The 15,003-nt window shown below is 40.8% G+C and overlaps 1 protein-coding gene across 3 annotated transcripts in view; it reads left to right on the top strand.

Annotated features, from left to right (window-relative positions):
* DROSHA (drosha ribonuclease III) overlaps positions 1-15,003 on the top strand; it is a 130,546-nt gene that overhangs the window by 82,287 nt on the left and 33,256 nt on the right. For all 3 annotated transcript variants that reach the window (XM_082650267.1, XM_082650266.1, XM_082650265.1), the window contains 4 exons: positions 2,155-2,214; positions 3,526-3,625; positions 7,453-7,555; positions 9,750-9,820. In XM_082650267.1, the coding sequence (XP_082506393.1) occupies positions 2,155-2,214; positions 3,526-3,625; positions 7,453-7,555; positions 9,750-9,820 (334 nt within the window). The remainder of the gene's footprint in view (positions 1-2,154; positions 2,215-3,525; positions 3,626-7,452; positions 7,556-9,749; positions 9,821-15,003) is intronic.

Raw genomic sequence — 15,003 nt, 5'->3', positions numbered from 1 at the left:
TCTTGCATCTCCCTCCCTCCCACCCTCCCTATCCCACCCCTCCAGGCGGTCACAAAGCACCGAGCTGATCTCCCTGTGCTATGCAGCTGCTTCCCACTAGCTATCTACCTTACGTTTGGTCTGTTTGTTTCTTAGTTTGCTGTTACAAAGTGGGATGCAGTAGTCTCTGCTTCTTGGAAGTATAAGTATATCTTTGAAACGAACACTATCCAATTTCAAATGTCAGTGATTATATCTCCTCCCAAGCAAGCTTGCTCAGAATTTCAGACTAGAGAAAGGAAAGAGAGAGCCAACGAGCTAGTAGGTTGTTTGGGGAATCTGCGTCTGGCACTGAAGGTGGAGGAACAAGGCAGGTAGGGGAGCTTGGTGGAATTCTTCCCCCAGCCCCTCTGGGTACCACTCCTCGCTCCTGCCCATCCTGCAGTGCAATTAGTGCCACCTTCTGCCAGGTCTCCCTTCAGGCTGCCTCTCCAGGCTTCATCTTGCTATTTCTGGAGCCTCCTCTCTAGATCTTAGCTGTAACCTGCTTGAAAGCTTTCTGTGACGTCTCGTCACCTACTGAATAAGTCTGAACTTCCCCACCTGGCAGTCTCAGCACCCAGTGATCCAGGCACGTCACTCTCTTCCCTGTGGCTGTCTGCACACCAGTAAGACTGAGGGACTTGATGTGCTGCCAGACGTACCCTCTCCCTTCCCTGAATGCCAGCAGTAATTGTGCCTGTGGAATGCCCTGTGTACCCTGTGACATCCTGCCCAGATCCTGCTGGCATTTGTTTTATTGTGCATGTTCTGGTTCTCCCAGGTATTACAATTGTGTCATAGTCTGATTTTTTTTTTTTTTAACTGTGAGCATTTTGAAGATCTTTTGTCCTACTCTCTTTTTTCTTTTTTCAAATTCTTTTCCTTTTCCAACTAATGCCTTTCACAAAGCAGGGGCTCAGTAAATAAGTCTTAAAGGAAAGAATGCCATTCATGACATTACTTTTATTCTGGGTTATTTACTCGTTGACTAGAAGTAGGGAAATGGGGGCATTAGGAAAGGTCACGGTCAGAGCCATCAAAAGTTTAAATGGCTGGTTACTCTCTTAATCTGATTTGGGATCAGCTAGCGTTTACAAAAAGACATGAAGACTTAAAATTAATAAATAAAAATCTGTCTGCCTATCAAAAACTACAAAATAACTTTTAGGATGGCATCATCTCAAGTGAATATGCAGCCCATAATTTTTTAAAGTGTCACTATTTAACCACGTAAATCTCAGTTGTATAGTTACATTTAACTCATGCACATTACAATGAAATGTTACCACAGAGAAGGTCTCTGAAGGATTAGGCATTCGGTTCAGCCTTGTACTCCAACATGAGAAACAGCCTGTGAGAAGCACATTCATCATGTAATTAAGATATAAATAAAATGCAATCTCTGCACTGAGGGGGAGAGTATTAATTTTGATGAGGGACTCAGGCAGGGATTCATCAGGAGCTCACATTTTGCTAGACCTTGAGAGATGGGTAGGTTTTCAATGTGTCTCAGTGCACAGGGGAGAGCAGAAGCCTCCAGGGCGGCAAGGAGCTTGGCCTGAACAGAGGCACTGAGTATTTTAGGGGATGCCCTTTTCAGAGAGGACCAGGCAGTTTTGGAACAGGACCCTGTGCATAGGTGGGAGAGGATAGCAGTGGACAGTGAGACTGAAAAGATAGGTTAGGCCTATTTTGAAGGACTTTAGATGCAAGGTTAAATTTCGAATTCGGAGTTTGGACCATGGGAAGCTAGAACATTGTACCAAAGCTGATTTTTCAGTGTCCTAACTCTCTCTAAGAATGCATTCTCCTTTCTCTCGTCCACCTGATAGTGGTGTGGAAAGAGTCCCAATTGTTAGGGTGATGTCTCCTTGCTTTAAATCTGACTCCCAGGGGGAAGGAAGCACCAGGGTGGGAAGCCTGAGACACGTAGTATGAGGGGACACTCCCTCCCCTTCCCACCAGGCAGCCCCTGTACCTCCAGCTACGATGGCCGTCAGTGTTCTTGATTATGAGGAATAAGGTAGGGTGCTTTGATTACTAAAGGAGCTAACCCTCCGTATCCTTTTCTTTGAGAAGAGAGGGAGGAAATATAAATGTGTGCTATTTTAAGTGATCTTTTTAATTCTGTAGGATTAATCACAACGAACGGTTGGAGTTCCTGGGTGATGCTGTTGTTGAATTTCTGACCAGGTAAGTAGGCTTTTCTGCCATTCCCCAACAATTGCATTTTATAGGTAACATACTTAATACATACCTTCTTTGTAATTAGCCAAATAAGGCCTTGAAACACCATGTTTTTGGTCTCCTCTGTAGAGCTTAAAAGCTACATGTCTGTGGCTCTTGCACTCACTGATGCTCTAATGAGCAAGATTACAGGATGAAAGGCTACTGTCTCTGTCCTGTCAAGTTTATGTTCAAGTTGCTACAGCCAGAAGAGATCAGCTTGTCTCGGTCTAGATGCTTCAGAGCTTCTATTCAATTTGTAGCGAAAGGGATGATATTTTAAAATGTCATTTCATTTTCTAGGATTTGTCTTTGATCCCTTTCTCACTCTTCCTGAACTCAAGGGAAGTAAAGTTTACAAGAATTTTAATAACTAGATTTTGGGGTGTGTGTGTGTGTGTGTGTGTGTGTGTGTGTGTGTGTGTGTGTGTACGTGTTTCTGTATGTTTTCTCTGCAGAAATATTTTAGGGTCCTTAATTTGGAGGTAGGGGTAGGAAAGTACATTTTGTTTTTTCATTACTCATAAAATTTCCCTTTTAAAGGGAGATAACACATGTTTCTCTTGGAACTGTCTTGAGCTATTTTTATTCTCTTTAGGTCATTTCTTTTCCCGGAAGGACATAATGAGGCAAAGGTGCTGTTTTCTAAGCTTGTTCTCACTGGACACAGTAGGACTAGACAAGCTCAGCTGCCCCGATCAACAGTGGGTCTGAGACACCAGTGTGAGAGTTAGGGGAGCGCAGTTAGTGTCATGGTCTGAACGGGTCTTCCATCAGCCTTCTTCCTAATTCCCTTACTTTCCTGATCAACAGCGCCGGTTCTGTGTGCCACTCGTGTTCCTGTTCCTGTCCCTGTCTGTACTTGTGAAGAACGTGCCACACAGCTGCCCTGCTCAGAGCTCCCAGGCTCCTCTTCAGGGGCCCTCATAACCCAACCCAAGCAAAGCCCTCTGTTTCCAGGCTCAATTTTCATGTATTAGATAGGTTTGCTCTCAGCAGTGTATGAATGTTTGTTCAGGTCTTTGTTGTTATCATATTTCAGAGAAATCTTTTTACAGAAGCCAATGTGAACGTATGAGTGAATGGTGGTGTTTGAGTTTTAGCACATTCAGATATACCGTGCATACTGTTTAACTTTCAAAGACCCTACAGTTTAGTTCACTTCAGCTGGTATGTATTGCCCAGATGTTATGTGTCAGGCCTGTTTTTTGGACTCAGAACCACAGACAGAATATTGTGATACATGTTTACTTATATGCTTTTTTTTTTTTTTGGCAGTGTCCATTTGTACTATTTGTTTCCTAGTCTAGAAGAGGGAGGATTAGCAACCTATCGGACTGCCATCGTTCAGAACCAGCACCTTGCCATGCTAGCAAAGGTACGTCAGGTATCTGAAGCAGTCCATGCATAATTTTGCATTTGAATAAGTAACCCTTTAGGGTGCATTAAGGGTTTAATATTTTATAGACGAGGAAGGACTTTTTTGTTTGGGTTTTAAGGATTCAGCCTTATTAGTTCTGTTACCTTAGTGAGTTTCACCAGCAGCCAGTGAACTCCACAGTGAGGTAACTTGATAAGAGAAGAGGAAAAATTTGACAGGTGTGCGTGTACAGAGTTAAACATTTGGGGAAAGGAACATGAGAACAGAGTAAAAGAAATGAAACATTTCGTATTTTCCCTTTGTGTAATATTTCTGTATTATAATTGTTTTTAATTTAGTTTAACAAGCAGAATTATAGCTTTGAATAGAATACTCCAGGCCATTTGTATCCACAGGGGATGCTTTACAGATCTTTGAGAATTCCCCCCAAATCACAAATCCTATTAATTAAGATTTAGGTTTTAGGCTGTTCAGCTAGCCACGTTGACTTAGCTGAGTGACTAGCAGAAACTTTTCTTGATATAGATTCATGGTAGGCATGTTTCTTACATTATCTCATTTGATCTTCCTGTCTCTGTACAGTGTCTTTTTTTTAAATTAATGTTTATTGGTGTATAGTTGCTTTACAATGTTGTGTTAGTTTCTTGCACTGTCTTATCATAAATCATAACGGATAGGACATGGGCACTTGCCTGGGCCGTCAGAATACCCACAGGGGGACCATGGACAAATTGTTATTCTCTTTGCCAAGCCTCTGCTTTCTCATCTATAGAATGGAGATGGCATTAGCATCTACTCCACAGGGTGGTTGTGAGAATTAAATGAGATTATCATTTGAGTTTTAATGATTCCACTTGTAAAGTGCTTGGTGCAATGCCTGTTCATAGTAATCACATAAACATATGAATAAACTAGTAGGAGTTAGTTGTTTTTATTGCTGCTGCCGCTTATAAATTACATTTATAAATCATTATATTTTATAGGCCTGTGGGTTTAGTCAGTAGTAAGGGGAACGGTGGCTGTTAAATTCCCAAACAGTAGTGATCCATTAGAAAAGCTTTTGTGAATTTTCCTTGATTTTTGCCTTAAGTAGTTTTATTTTTCTTCATTTTGATATAAATGTTGAAATCTGGTAAAAAAAGACTAGATAAAACCCATTCTAGTTTTATGACTGATTTTTTTTAAAACATATTTATTTATTTTATTCCGGCTGCATCAGGTCTTAGTTGTGGCACTCGGGGTCTTCGTTGCAGCGTGCGAGCTCTTTGTTGTGGTGCACGGATTTTCTCTCCCTAGTTGTGGCGCGTGGGCTCCAGGGCACGTTGGGCTCTGTAGTTTGCAGCACGCAGACTCTTTCGTTGAGGCGTGCTAGCTCAGTAGTTATGGCACACAGGCTTAGTTGCCCTGAGGCACGTGGGATCTTAGTTCCCCGACCAGGGATTGAACCCGCGTCCCCTGCATTGGAAGGCAGATTCTTTACCACTGGACCACCAGGGAAGTCCCTGACTTCTTAATTTGATCTTGCCAAGGTATTAATTACATCTAAAATGTGGTTACTTTTATCCCACAGTTTTCGTGTTAGCAAGAGTGCATTGCTTTATCATATATAACATCCTCATCATAGCTATGTTGGTAGGCTTTGACCTAGCTTCAGTGGCATTTGAGAATATAGACAGTGATGCCTTCAGGAAAAACTATAGGCAACAGGTATGCTAACTTGGTTTTAGCCTTACAGTGAATGAAATTCCACAATCTATATAAAACTGCTTCAATGTTTAGTTGATTTAATTGTCAAGATGCTTCCTGATAGTTCATGTAAGTGTCCATTGGAAATACCTTTAATAAGTAGATTGTCAGCACGCTCCCCCCACCTCGCCATTGTTTTCTTTTCAGTTTCAGATATAATAGAATTGCATAATTGTTTTTCAAACAATTGTAGGGAGGATATTTACAAAGTGTGGGAAATTACCATAGTATGAACATGGATGCTGTTACATAACACAGTGGGTGCTGTACAAAGCCATGAGTTATGATGGGGGTGGCCAGTTTCTCCCTTCAGGGATTTCTGTGTGATCTTCCTCTACCCCAAACCCTGACATTCCCATAGCACTCAACACCCATCTCCTCCAGCAGTAGGCAGTGGTGGTCTTACCCTTCTTCTGTCTAGACCAGTGGTTCTTAACCATTTGGAAGGAGGGACTTGGTGGAGGAGTATTGCTGACTCTGAGAAGGTAATGAAGGTAATGAAAGCTCTAGGTCAGCGCTCCAGACATTTTAACACATGCACAGTGGAGCACCACTCTCCTTTTTAAAATTTCCACTAATGCCTTCATGAAAAAATAAGGATATAGAGGAGGTATTATGAGAAGTTGGAAAATTCATAGCATTCCAGAATAGTTGTTTATAATATAAAATATGGCTTGCACTCTACTCTCAAGCACGGCTCCAGAGATAGCAAACAATTGGATTTTCCCAGTGAAGTTGTGAAACAAGTGAAATTTACATATTCTACTATAAACTCTTGCACTTGGGGATCAATTTTTTAAAAAGAGGTGGTTTCTGCTGTTGCATTTGTGGTAGTCAAAACTCTCATTTGAGTTTATAATACACTCATGAATTCCTAGGAATACAAAATACTGATAGCATATATGTCCCATTTTTATTGTCCCTTTTTCCAATGTAAACAGATATGGGTATTTTTAACATACATATCAAGACATACAAAATCTGAGTCTCTTTTATCTGAGAGCTGATGAGATTCATATTGTCCTCGGTTGTTCATTGACTTGCGACTTGTTCCATATTACGTGGCATGTTATTGCTTAGTAAGTATTTATTGAACTGAATTACATGGTAATAGAAACAGATTTATTGCATGCTTATGCAATGTCTGTATCTTTCTCCTTTTATGGCATGAATTATGATTTCCATTTATTCAATCTCAGGAGTATTATAAAAAACCATACTGTGTCTAGTTCTAAAAGGACTTGATTTGTACATTGTAATACAATAGGATAAGAAATAAGTAGCTACTGAACTCAAAGAGAAAATATGGGTTAAGACAGTAAATGAAGGCGGAAGTAAAGTTAGTGTGCACAGATATATTCATTAAGTCCTAAACAATTTCTAGAACTGGGCCATACATTTGTCTCTAAACTTGTCTGAGGCCCAATAAAAAAAGAAAATATAATTCATTATAAACCATATTCCCAGAGCCCTTAAGATAGTTCCAACCCATTGCTTAGATCTCACTGAGACTTTAGAAGGATAAGTGTGGAAACCTCAAAAAGCAGACGTAAGTGCAAAGCTATATGGCTCCCCAAATCCTTGTCAAATAAAAAAAAAGATTTAGAGATATAAGACATTTTGAAGTCTTCTGAGGGTCCCCATTTACTCTACCACATAAAAATCTCTTACATATGGTACAAACACCATCAGTACCACATAACTCTGGAATCCTAGAGGTTAACTTTGGGTTGGGTTTGTATCTCCCTAGACGTATTGGATGAACCCAAGGGTATGGTCTTGAAACAGAGTCTTATTCCAGCTTAAGCTAGTCCTTTTTCTGAACCTGGAATTGGACAGCTCAGATCTGATCAGTTCTGAACCAAATTGAACCATCAGAGTTCATAGAAGCTTGTTTGGGGAAAAGTCGAGGTTTGTCAGTGCTAAGCCATATGTAAGGACTCGTAGGGAAGGGTGACTAAATTTTCACATAAGGCCAATTAAATTGTAACCATACCCCTAGGAGATGCTGAGTTATTACAGTTACAATACGATTTTGTCGATTTTTTTCTTACTTTCTGTCATTTTGAATTTTGTAGAAACTTGAACTGGATCGATTTATGCTTTATGCTCATGGACCTGACCTTTGTAGAGAATCAGACCTTCGACATGCCATGGCTAATTGTTTTGAAGCATTAATAGGTAATTTCTCACTTATAGTCTAATTTCCTGCATGTCTACAATGTCTGGAGGGCACATAAAATTCAGTGTGGAGACTTGGGACAAAATTACTTGTTCCCAAAGCATGTGAGGTCCCCAGTATAATACCCACCTCCTTATACTATAGTTATTGTAGTTCCTCCAGAGCAGCAGTCATGCTTTCTTTTCTTGAAATCCTTGTACCATGTCATGTACATGCTTAGTATATACTGAACTGAAGTGCAGTGAATTAATATGGGGATGGATTACTTGCCAGATTTGATTCAGGATCACATACATAAATAAGTTGCTGGTGAGGCCCTAATACTGTTTTTGATCACATTTTAAACTATTCACAGGATTTTCTGATTTAAACATCTTGAAGACACCACATATTTAAAATCCCAGGGCTTGAGTCTCTATAACTATTGTTTATTCACTTGAAGCAAGACTGATGCAGACACTTTACTTCCTCACTCAGGCTTTTTACTTCCTCAGTTTCTTTTTTACTGTAACTAGAATATAATTAGCTGTTTGTACAGGAAAGTTATGACGAGTTAATTAGCTGGTGATTGCAAGTATGCTTTACAATGAAACGTTTCAGTAGATTGACAATTCCTTGATTTTTTAAGGTAAACGATTGAGTGCATTTTTCAAAGGGCTTTGTACTTCCTTATCAATTTTGCCCTCTTTCTTTGAAAATGAATATAAAAGCTTCCCATTGTAGTTCCATGCTGATGATGGTAGCAAGAGAATGTTTAATAATTATCCACAGTCTTTTCACAGGTATGTCTGTTTTGCACAAATATGTCTATTTTCAGAGGGTTTGTCACGTGGAGTGACTGTGCTCTGTAGACATAATACTTTTGACAGTTAATGTTACAGTTGACCCCATAGCCTGGCACACATGATTCAGTTCCCTTTTGTATCATTTATTGGCTCTGTATCTTTGCCAAGTTATTGAATCTCTTTGAGGCTCAGTTTCCCCATCTATGACATGGAGATAGTATCACTTACCTCACAGAGTTGTAACGATCTTAGTATCTGATCCTGGTTGCATCAAATCCAGAGCAAAGTTCCATTTCCTTTAACCCTCCCCAAAATCACCTACTATGGGCCCCAGTCCTGTAAATCTTTTCTAATACCCTCTTACTAAGGTGCCCTTGAAGGTGAAGATAAGAATGTGAAAATGCTTTGTACAGGGCCTAGGGCATGAGTGACCCCCACAAACCCCTACTACTACTACTACTGTCATCATCATTATTATTGTTATTATTATCATTATTACTATAACTATTGATAAATAATAAATGTATTTAGTCATCAAAAGCCCTGGTGACTAAGTATCTGAATAATTTATGTGGAAAATAGCCTTTCTGAAGACAGATGTAAAAAATATGATTTTAAGAACTAGCCTACTCCAGTTATTTGATACCCAGTTAAGATGTTACTGTAGTACTTACTGGTTATGATGAATGGTAAACATGTGTACAGTGCTTAGTTATTTCAAAAAATTTTTAATAATTATTTCTAATTAAAGGTAAAGGTTATCCTGATTTTTATTTGCAGAAGCCTTAATCTGAGCTCAAATTTTATCTATGGTCTGAAATATAAACTATAAATATAGAAAATAAAACATAACATTTTCATAAAGTTAAGTATTTGTGCATAGTTCCCTTAGTCACTAATGGTTCATACCCATATCCTTCATGATAGTTCATAGTTGGCCTCTTTTTCTTACAAAATAAGATTTATGTTTTAGTAAATTGAATTTCGTATTTCAGTCTAACTTATAACACAAAGCATAGCTAAAAGAGGGAAAATGCTACCTTTAAAACAATTGCTTCTGGGCTTCCCTGGTGGCGCAGTGGTTTGGAGTTTGCCTGCCGATGCAAGGGACATGGGTTCATGCCCCGGTCCGGGAAGATCCCACGTGCTGCGGAGTGGCTGGGCCTGAGAGCCATGGCCGCTGAGCCTGCGCGTCCGGAGCCTGTGCTCCGCAATGGGAGAGGCCGCAACAGTGAGAGGCCCGCGTCCCGCAAAAACAAAACAAAACAAAAAAAACAATTGCTTCTGATCTTGTCAAATTTTTCTGTGAGTGGGTTTTGGCTTGCCCTTTTGCTTTTTTATGGAGATATGTAATTTTCTCTGAATATTAATGCAGCCTTCCTTTTGGCATTCTCTTCCTTTTATCTAGGAGCTGTTTACTTGGAGGGAAGCCTGGAGGAAGCCAAACAGTTATTTGGACGCTTACTCTTTAATGATCCGGTATTTATCTCGATTCATTTGATTTTTCTCAGTTATATATCATTACAGAAGATTTTATATCAATTAGTCTTTGTATTTTAAAGAGCGTGTAAGAGAAACAAAAACCCCAAATCTACCATAGATGGTAGATTTCAAGCACTTCAAAAATAGCTTAGGGCTTCCCTGGTGGTGCAGTGGTTGAGAGTCCGCCTGCTGATGCAGGGGACACGGGTTCGTGCCCCGGTCCGGGAAGATCCCACATGTCGCAGAGCGGCTGGGCCTGTGAGCCATGGCTGCTGGGCCTGCGCGTCCGGAGCCTGTGTTCCGCAATGGGAGAGGCCACAACAGTAAGAGGCCCGCGTACCGCAAAAAAAAAAAAAAAAAAAAAAAAACTTATTCAACTCTGTCACAGATGGGAAAGTTCTGTGGACATTTACACTAGTTTGGCTTCTACCTGAAACCCCATCTTTCCTCAGGTCACTTTTAAGTTAAATATGAATACAAATAAGGTAGGACTTTGCTTTATTTTGAAGTAGCTTGAAATTAATTATGATTTTATATTTTATAATCATTGGGTACCTACCCCATGCAGGCTTAGTTGAAGCTATAGACTTTTGGCTTTTCTGTTTATGATTTGTTTTTATGTAAGTTATGTAGACTAGATAAATGTATATTTATTTTAGAAAGTCAGTTCATAGGGAGTTTCTGATAGGGCTATGAATAAAGAATATGGAAGTACTTTTTTTTTTTTTAAAGCAAATTATAGCTCAAGAAGAAATGATAGATTCTAAAATAATTCCTGTTGTTACTAAAGTATTAAGCCATTAATATTGCCAGGGCTACCTTTTTAATCCTGCATGTAATAGAGCATACTGGCTGCTTTTTGTACCCAAACAAGTCAATTTAACATTTAAAGGGAGAGGCAACTCTGTATTCCCTATTGAAATGTCATTATAATTGAATGAAATAGCCCTCATGGAGCAGTAAAGAACATAGGAAGCCAGGGTTTTAAGCCTTTGTGAAACCTTCAATGTAAGTGGCTGTCAGATGTTATTACTGTATTCCTTAGGATAGTTTAAAAAAAAAAAGAATCAATAGTTTTGAAAAATGGGGCCTGGATGATGCTCATATCTGAGGATTTGATCTTCTTTTACCTGTTTTTATAGAGATAGGTGGTGATTTTATACGTGTGAATTTCCTCCCGGTGGGAGCATTATCTACAGGTGTTCCATGTCCCCCATTTTGTCCTACAACCTATAAACAAGTGTGCATCTCGATTTGTATCTGTAGCAGATGTATTTTAAGTCTTTTTCTCAAAACTTAAAATAACTTTGTTCTGGCCTTTATCTTTTGTTGGCAGTTTCAGCAACCTCTTTACTTTGTTTGCTCCTCCAGCCTTGCCTCTGTGTGCCCCCTCACCCCTTGAACCTATCCTCCACCTACTCCTGCCCCTGTCCTCCCATCTTACCTGCATCCCCCATCCACTCTGTGTTCCCGTTTTCCTGAATTATATGCAGCTTTATACCTGGTAGTCTTAACTGCATCAGTTTTGTTTGGATTCTTTTCTCTCTTTAAACTGCTTCTCTCCCACTTGTCTACTTAACAGGCTTATCTTTTATTTCCAGTACCAAGTACAATGCTGGCATGTGCAGAGTTTAATAAATATTTGTTAAAGGAATGAAATGGATAAATGACTAAATGAAAAAGCAGAGTCTGAACATCATCTTACCAATGGGATGGCTGACAGTCAGAATTTGTTTTAGTCATTTTAGTGTGTCTTTTGTGAAACTGAACAGTGCTTAGTAATATATGGTCTTCCCACTTCAGCGTTTTCAAGTGCACACACTTGGACAGTCTAACTCATCTGACATCTCCATACTGGTTTACATCTCTTAGTTGTAGTATGTGAGAGATTTTGGCGAACCATCGTACTTTTTCTTGAGTAATGGTTCTGTGAAAGTCCAGTCAGCCAAAGACAGCCAGAGACAAGCTGTAGGTTTACTGACTCCACGCATGGGGCTGGGGGAGGGGGCAGGGGGCATGCTCATAACAGGGAGGGCACCCTCCTTTCTGAGGCCTGGGCTGGTGCTGACCGGTTCCGAGGGGCCAGGAAAGCAGGGATCAGTTCTTGTTTGGTTGCCATGTCTGAGGCCGGGTTAGAAGAAGCAGTGGGGGCTTCCCTGGTGGCGCAGTGGTTGAGAGTCTGCCTGCCGATGCAGGGGACGCGGGTTCGTGCCCCGGTCCGGGAAGATCCCACATGCTGCAGAGCGGCTGGGGCCATGCGCCATGGCCGCTGGACCTGCGCGTCCGGAGCCTGTGCTCCGCAACGGGAGAGGCCACAACAGTGAGAGGCCCGCGTACCACAAAAAAAAAAAAAAAAAAAGCAGCAGCAGCAGGGGATTAATTTGGGATTGGGTGCTGTCAGGAGCCAAGGGGCAGTTTAGCTATTGAGTGTCCCTGGCAATCTTTATTTCGGGGCTAAGACATAGCAGAGCAGGTCAGAGGGCAACACTGGTGGGAGAGCAGTTGTTTCTCAAACCAGGGGGTCGTTCAGGGTTTTACAGATGCTGTAAGACCTTGAGGGAAATGCTGTTTCCTGTTAACTTGGAAGCTGGCTTTATGTGCGTCGTCCTATCAGCCCTGTTAACAGAAGGGCTATTTTTCTTTCTCAGCCTGAACTACTTTTTACTCTTTCAGCCCCAGGATGATTTTGCCAATTCTGTGTTTTCAGGTCTGTGTAACCCTTCCCGGCTTACCCAGTACATTCAGAGCCACTGTTTCCATTTGACCATCCAATGACCCTCTTAGAAACATAGGGAGCAATTACTATGTAATCTTTCCTAGTCTCCCACTCCCCCGCCATACACACCTCTTTTTGTCTGTGCATATCTGTCCCAATTTCTCTGACCCAGGCCTTTCTCTGGAGCTCCAGAAATTGGAAAAAGTGTCTTTTCAAATTGCCTCTGGGCAGCTTCACCTGGGTGTTCCACAGACACCTAATTTCTACAGGTTTAGTATTTGAATTCAATGCCTTAGCCCCCAAACATATTTCTCCTTCTTTAATTTTATGATCTAAACCAGAAACCTTAGGGTATTCTTTTGTCCTTAAGCTTTTTTCTCCTCATCTCCATTCAGTTGCAAACCCCTGTCAGTTCGGTCCCTCGTATCTCCTGAGTGGCTTTATTCTTGGCTGTACTGCAGCTTTTTTTTTGTTTTTTTTTTTTTTGCGGTACGTGGGCCTCTCACTGTTGTGGCCTCTCCCGTTGCGGAGCACAGGCTCCGGATGCACAGGCTCAGCGGCCATGGCTCACGGGCCTAGCCGCTCCGCAGCATGTGGAATCTTCCTGGACCGGGGCATGAACCCTCGTCCCCTGCATTGGCAGGCGGACTCTCAACCACTGCGCCACCAGGGAAGCCCCGTACTGCTGCTTTAACGTTTGTCCTCCTCGTCTCTCACCTGCCATAATTAACCCGTTGTCCTTCCCTGCTGCTCTAGTCCATCATTCATGCTGTGTTTAGTGTTGTCTTCTTTTTAATGCACAGATTTGATTATGGTCTTTGTGGCTTAAAATCTTTGGTTTCTTTATTGCCTGCCAAAGTCTGTATTACACACCATAGCATTTAATAGTTCTCATAATCTGACTCCCACCTATTTTTTCGGTCTCCTTTCTTTTCACTCCCTCTTTGTGCCATTCTAGGAATTACCTTTTTTTAATTTTAATTTTTTTTGAGTCTGTTATAATTTATTAACAAATAAGTGTTTATTTTATTTTATTTTTTGCTTTACAGTGTTGTGAAAAATATTTTTTAGGTTTACAGCAAAATTGAGAGGAAGGTACTGAAATTTCCCATATATTCCCTGGCCCACACATGCACAGCCTCCTCCACTATCAGCATCCCTGACCAGAGAGGTAAATTTGGTATAATCAGTGAACCTGCACTGACATATCATAATCACCCAAAGTCCATAGTTTACATGAGTGTTCACTCTTGGTGTACATTCCGTGGGTTCAGACAAATATGTAATGACATACAGCCACCATTACAGTGTCATACGTTTTCACTGCCTTCAAATCCTCTGTGCTCTGCCTATAAGAGTTACCCTTTTGTGTGTGTGTACTTTGAGACCTATTATTTGTGTATGTATGGTACCCTGCTTTTGATTCCCTCCCTCTGCTGATGTACTGAATTCCTCAGTGTTCTGTGTTCTTAAGAATACAGCTGAAAGGTCACTTCCTTTTTGAAGGTTGATCTGACACCCCAGGCAGAGTTTTCCTGGCACTTGGTATATATACATCACTATTATAGAATTTGTCATAGTTTATTAAATTATACTTATTTACCTTCATTCTTCCCCACTAGGCTCCTTTGAGGACAGAGATAGTGTCTTATTCGTCTTAGTAAGCTAATATGTAACAGGTATTCAATAAAAATATGCTGCATGATCTAATGTCCCAACAGTCAATGAACATTTTCCAGAAGAGCAAACTGAAGGTAGAGGCTTTACCTAAGGTCCTTGGGCTAATAGAAGGCAGAGCTGGGATTCCAGTCGAGATCTTTTCCAGGGTATTTTCTCTGACCCCAAGGGGGCAACAGAACCTTATCTCAGTGTGCAGGGTAGAATAAAGGAAATGGATGCCATTGAAACAGGCTAGTTGTGAGGTTTTTAAGCTATTACACCAAGATGGGTGACAGCAAACATCAAAGAAGAAATCAGTGTTTTTGAGCAAAGAATACATAGGAGAAAGGAGGAAGATGAATCTAGAAGTCCCTGACAGTTTTGAGCTTTGGAGATTGAAGTTGGTCAGGAGAGAGAGTTGTTTGTCGTCATTGTTGATGTCATCATTATTAATAGTGGCATTTTCTGTGTGCCAGCACTGGGTTCAATGCTTTGAGTACATTGCTCACTGAGGCATCAGAGAACAGTCTGAAGTAGGTACTGTGATTATCTTTGTCTTACACTTGAGGAAAGGTTGGCTCAGGGAGGTTAGGTAACTTGCCAACGGGGAATCAGGATTAAATCAGGCAGCCTGTCTCCTCATCCTGCAGCTTTTTCTAACACCATACTCCCTAGTTTAAGGTGAAAGGTAAAAAGGTATGATTTGGTCATTTAGGTTTGAGGTAAAAGATGCCCATAAAGGCACCTAGAGTTATGGACTTGTAGCTTGGGTGAGAGGTCAGAACTGCAGCAGAGATGAACAAGT

This window comes from Grampus griseus (assembly GCF_964374135.1).
Source record: "Grampus griseus genome assembly, chromosome: 3".
Classification (NCBI taxonomy): domain Eukaryota; kingdom Metazoa; phylum Chordata; class Mammalia; order Artiodactyla; family Delphinidae; genus Grampus; species Grampus griseus.
This window is presented reverse-complemented; position numbering and strand designations above follow the sequence as displayed.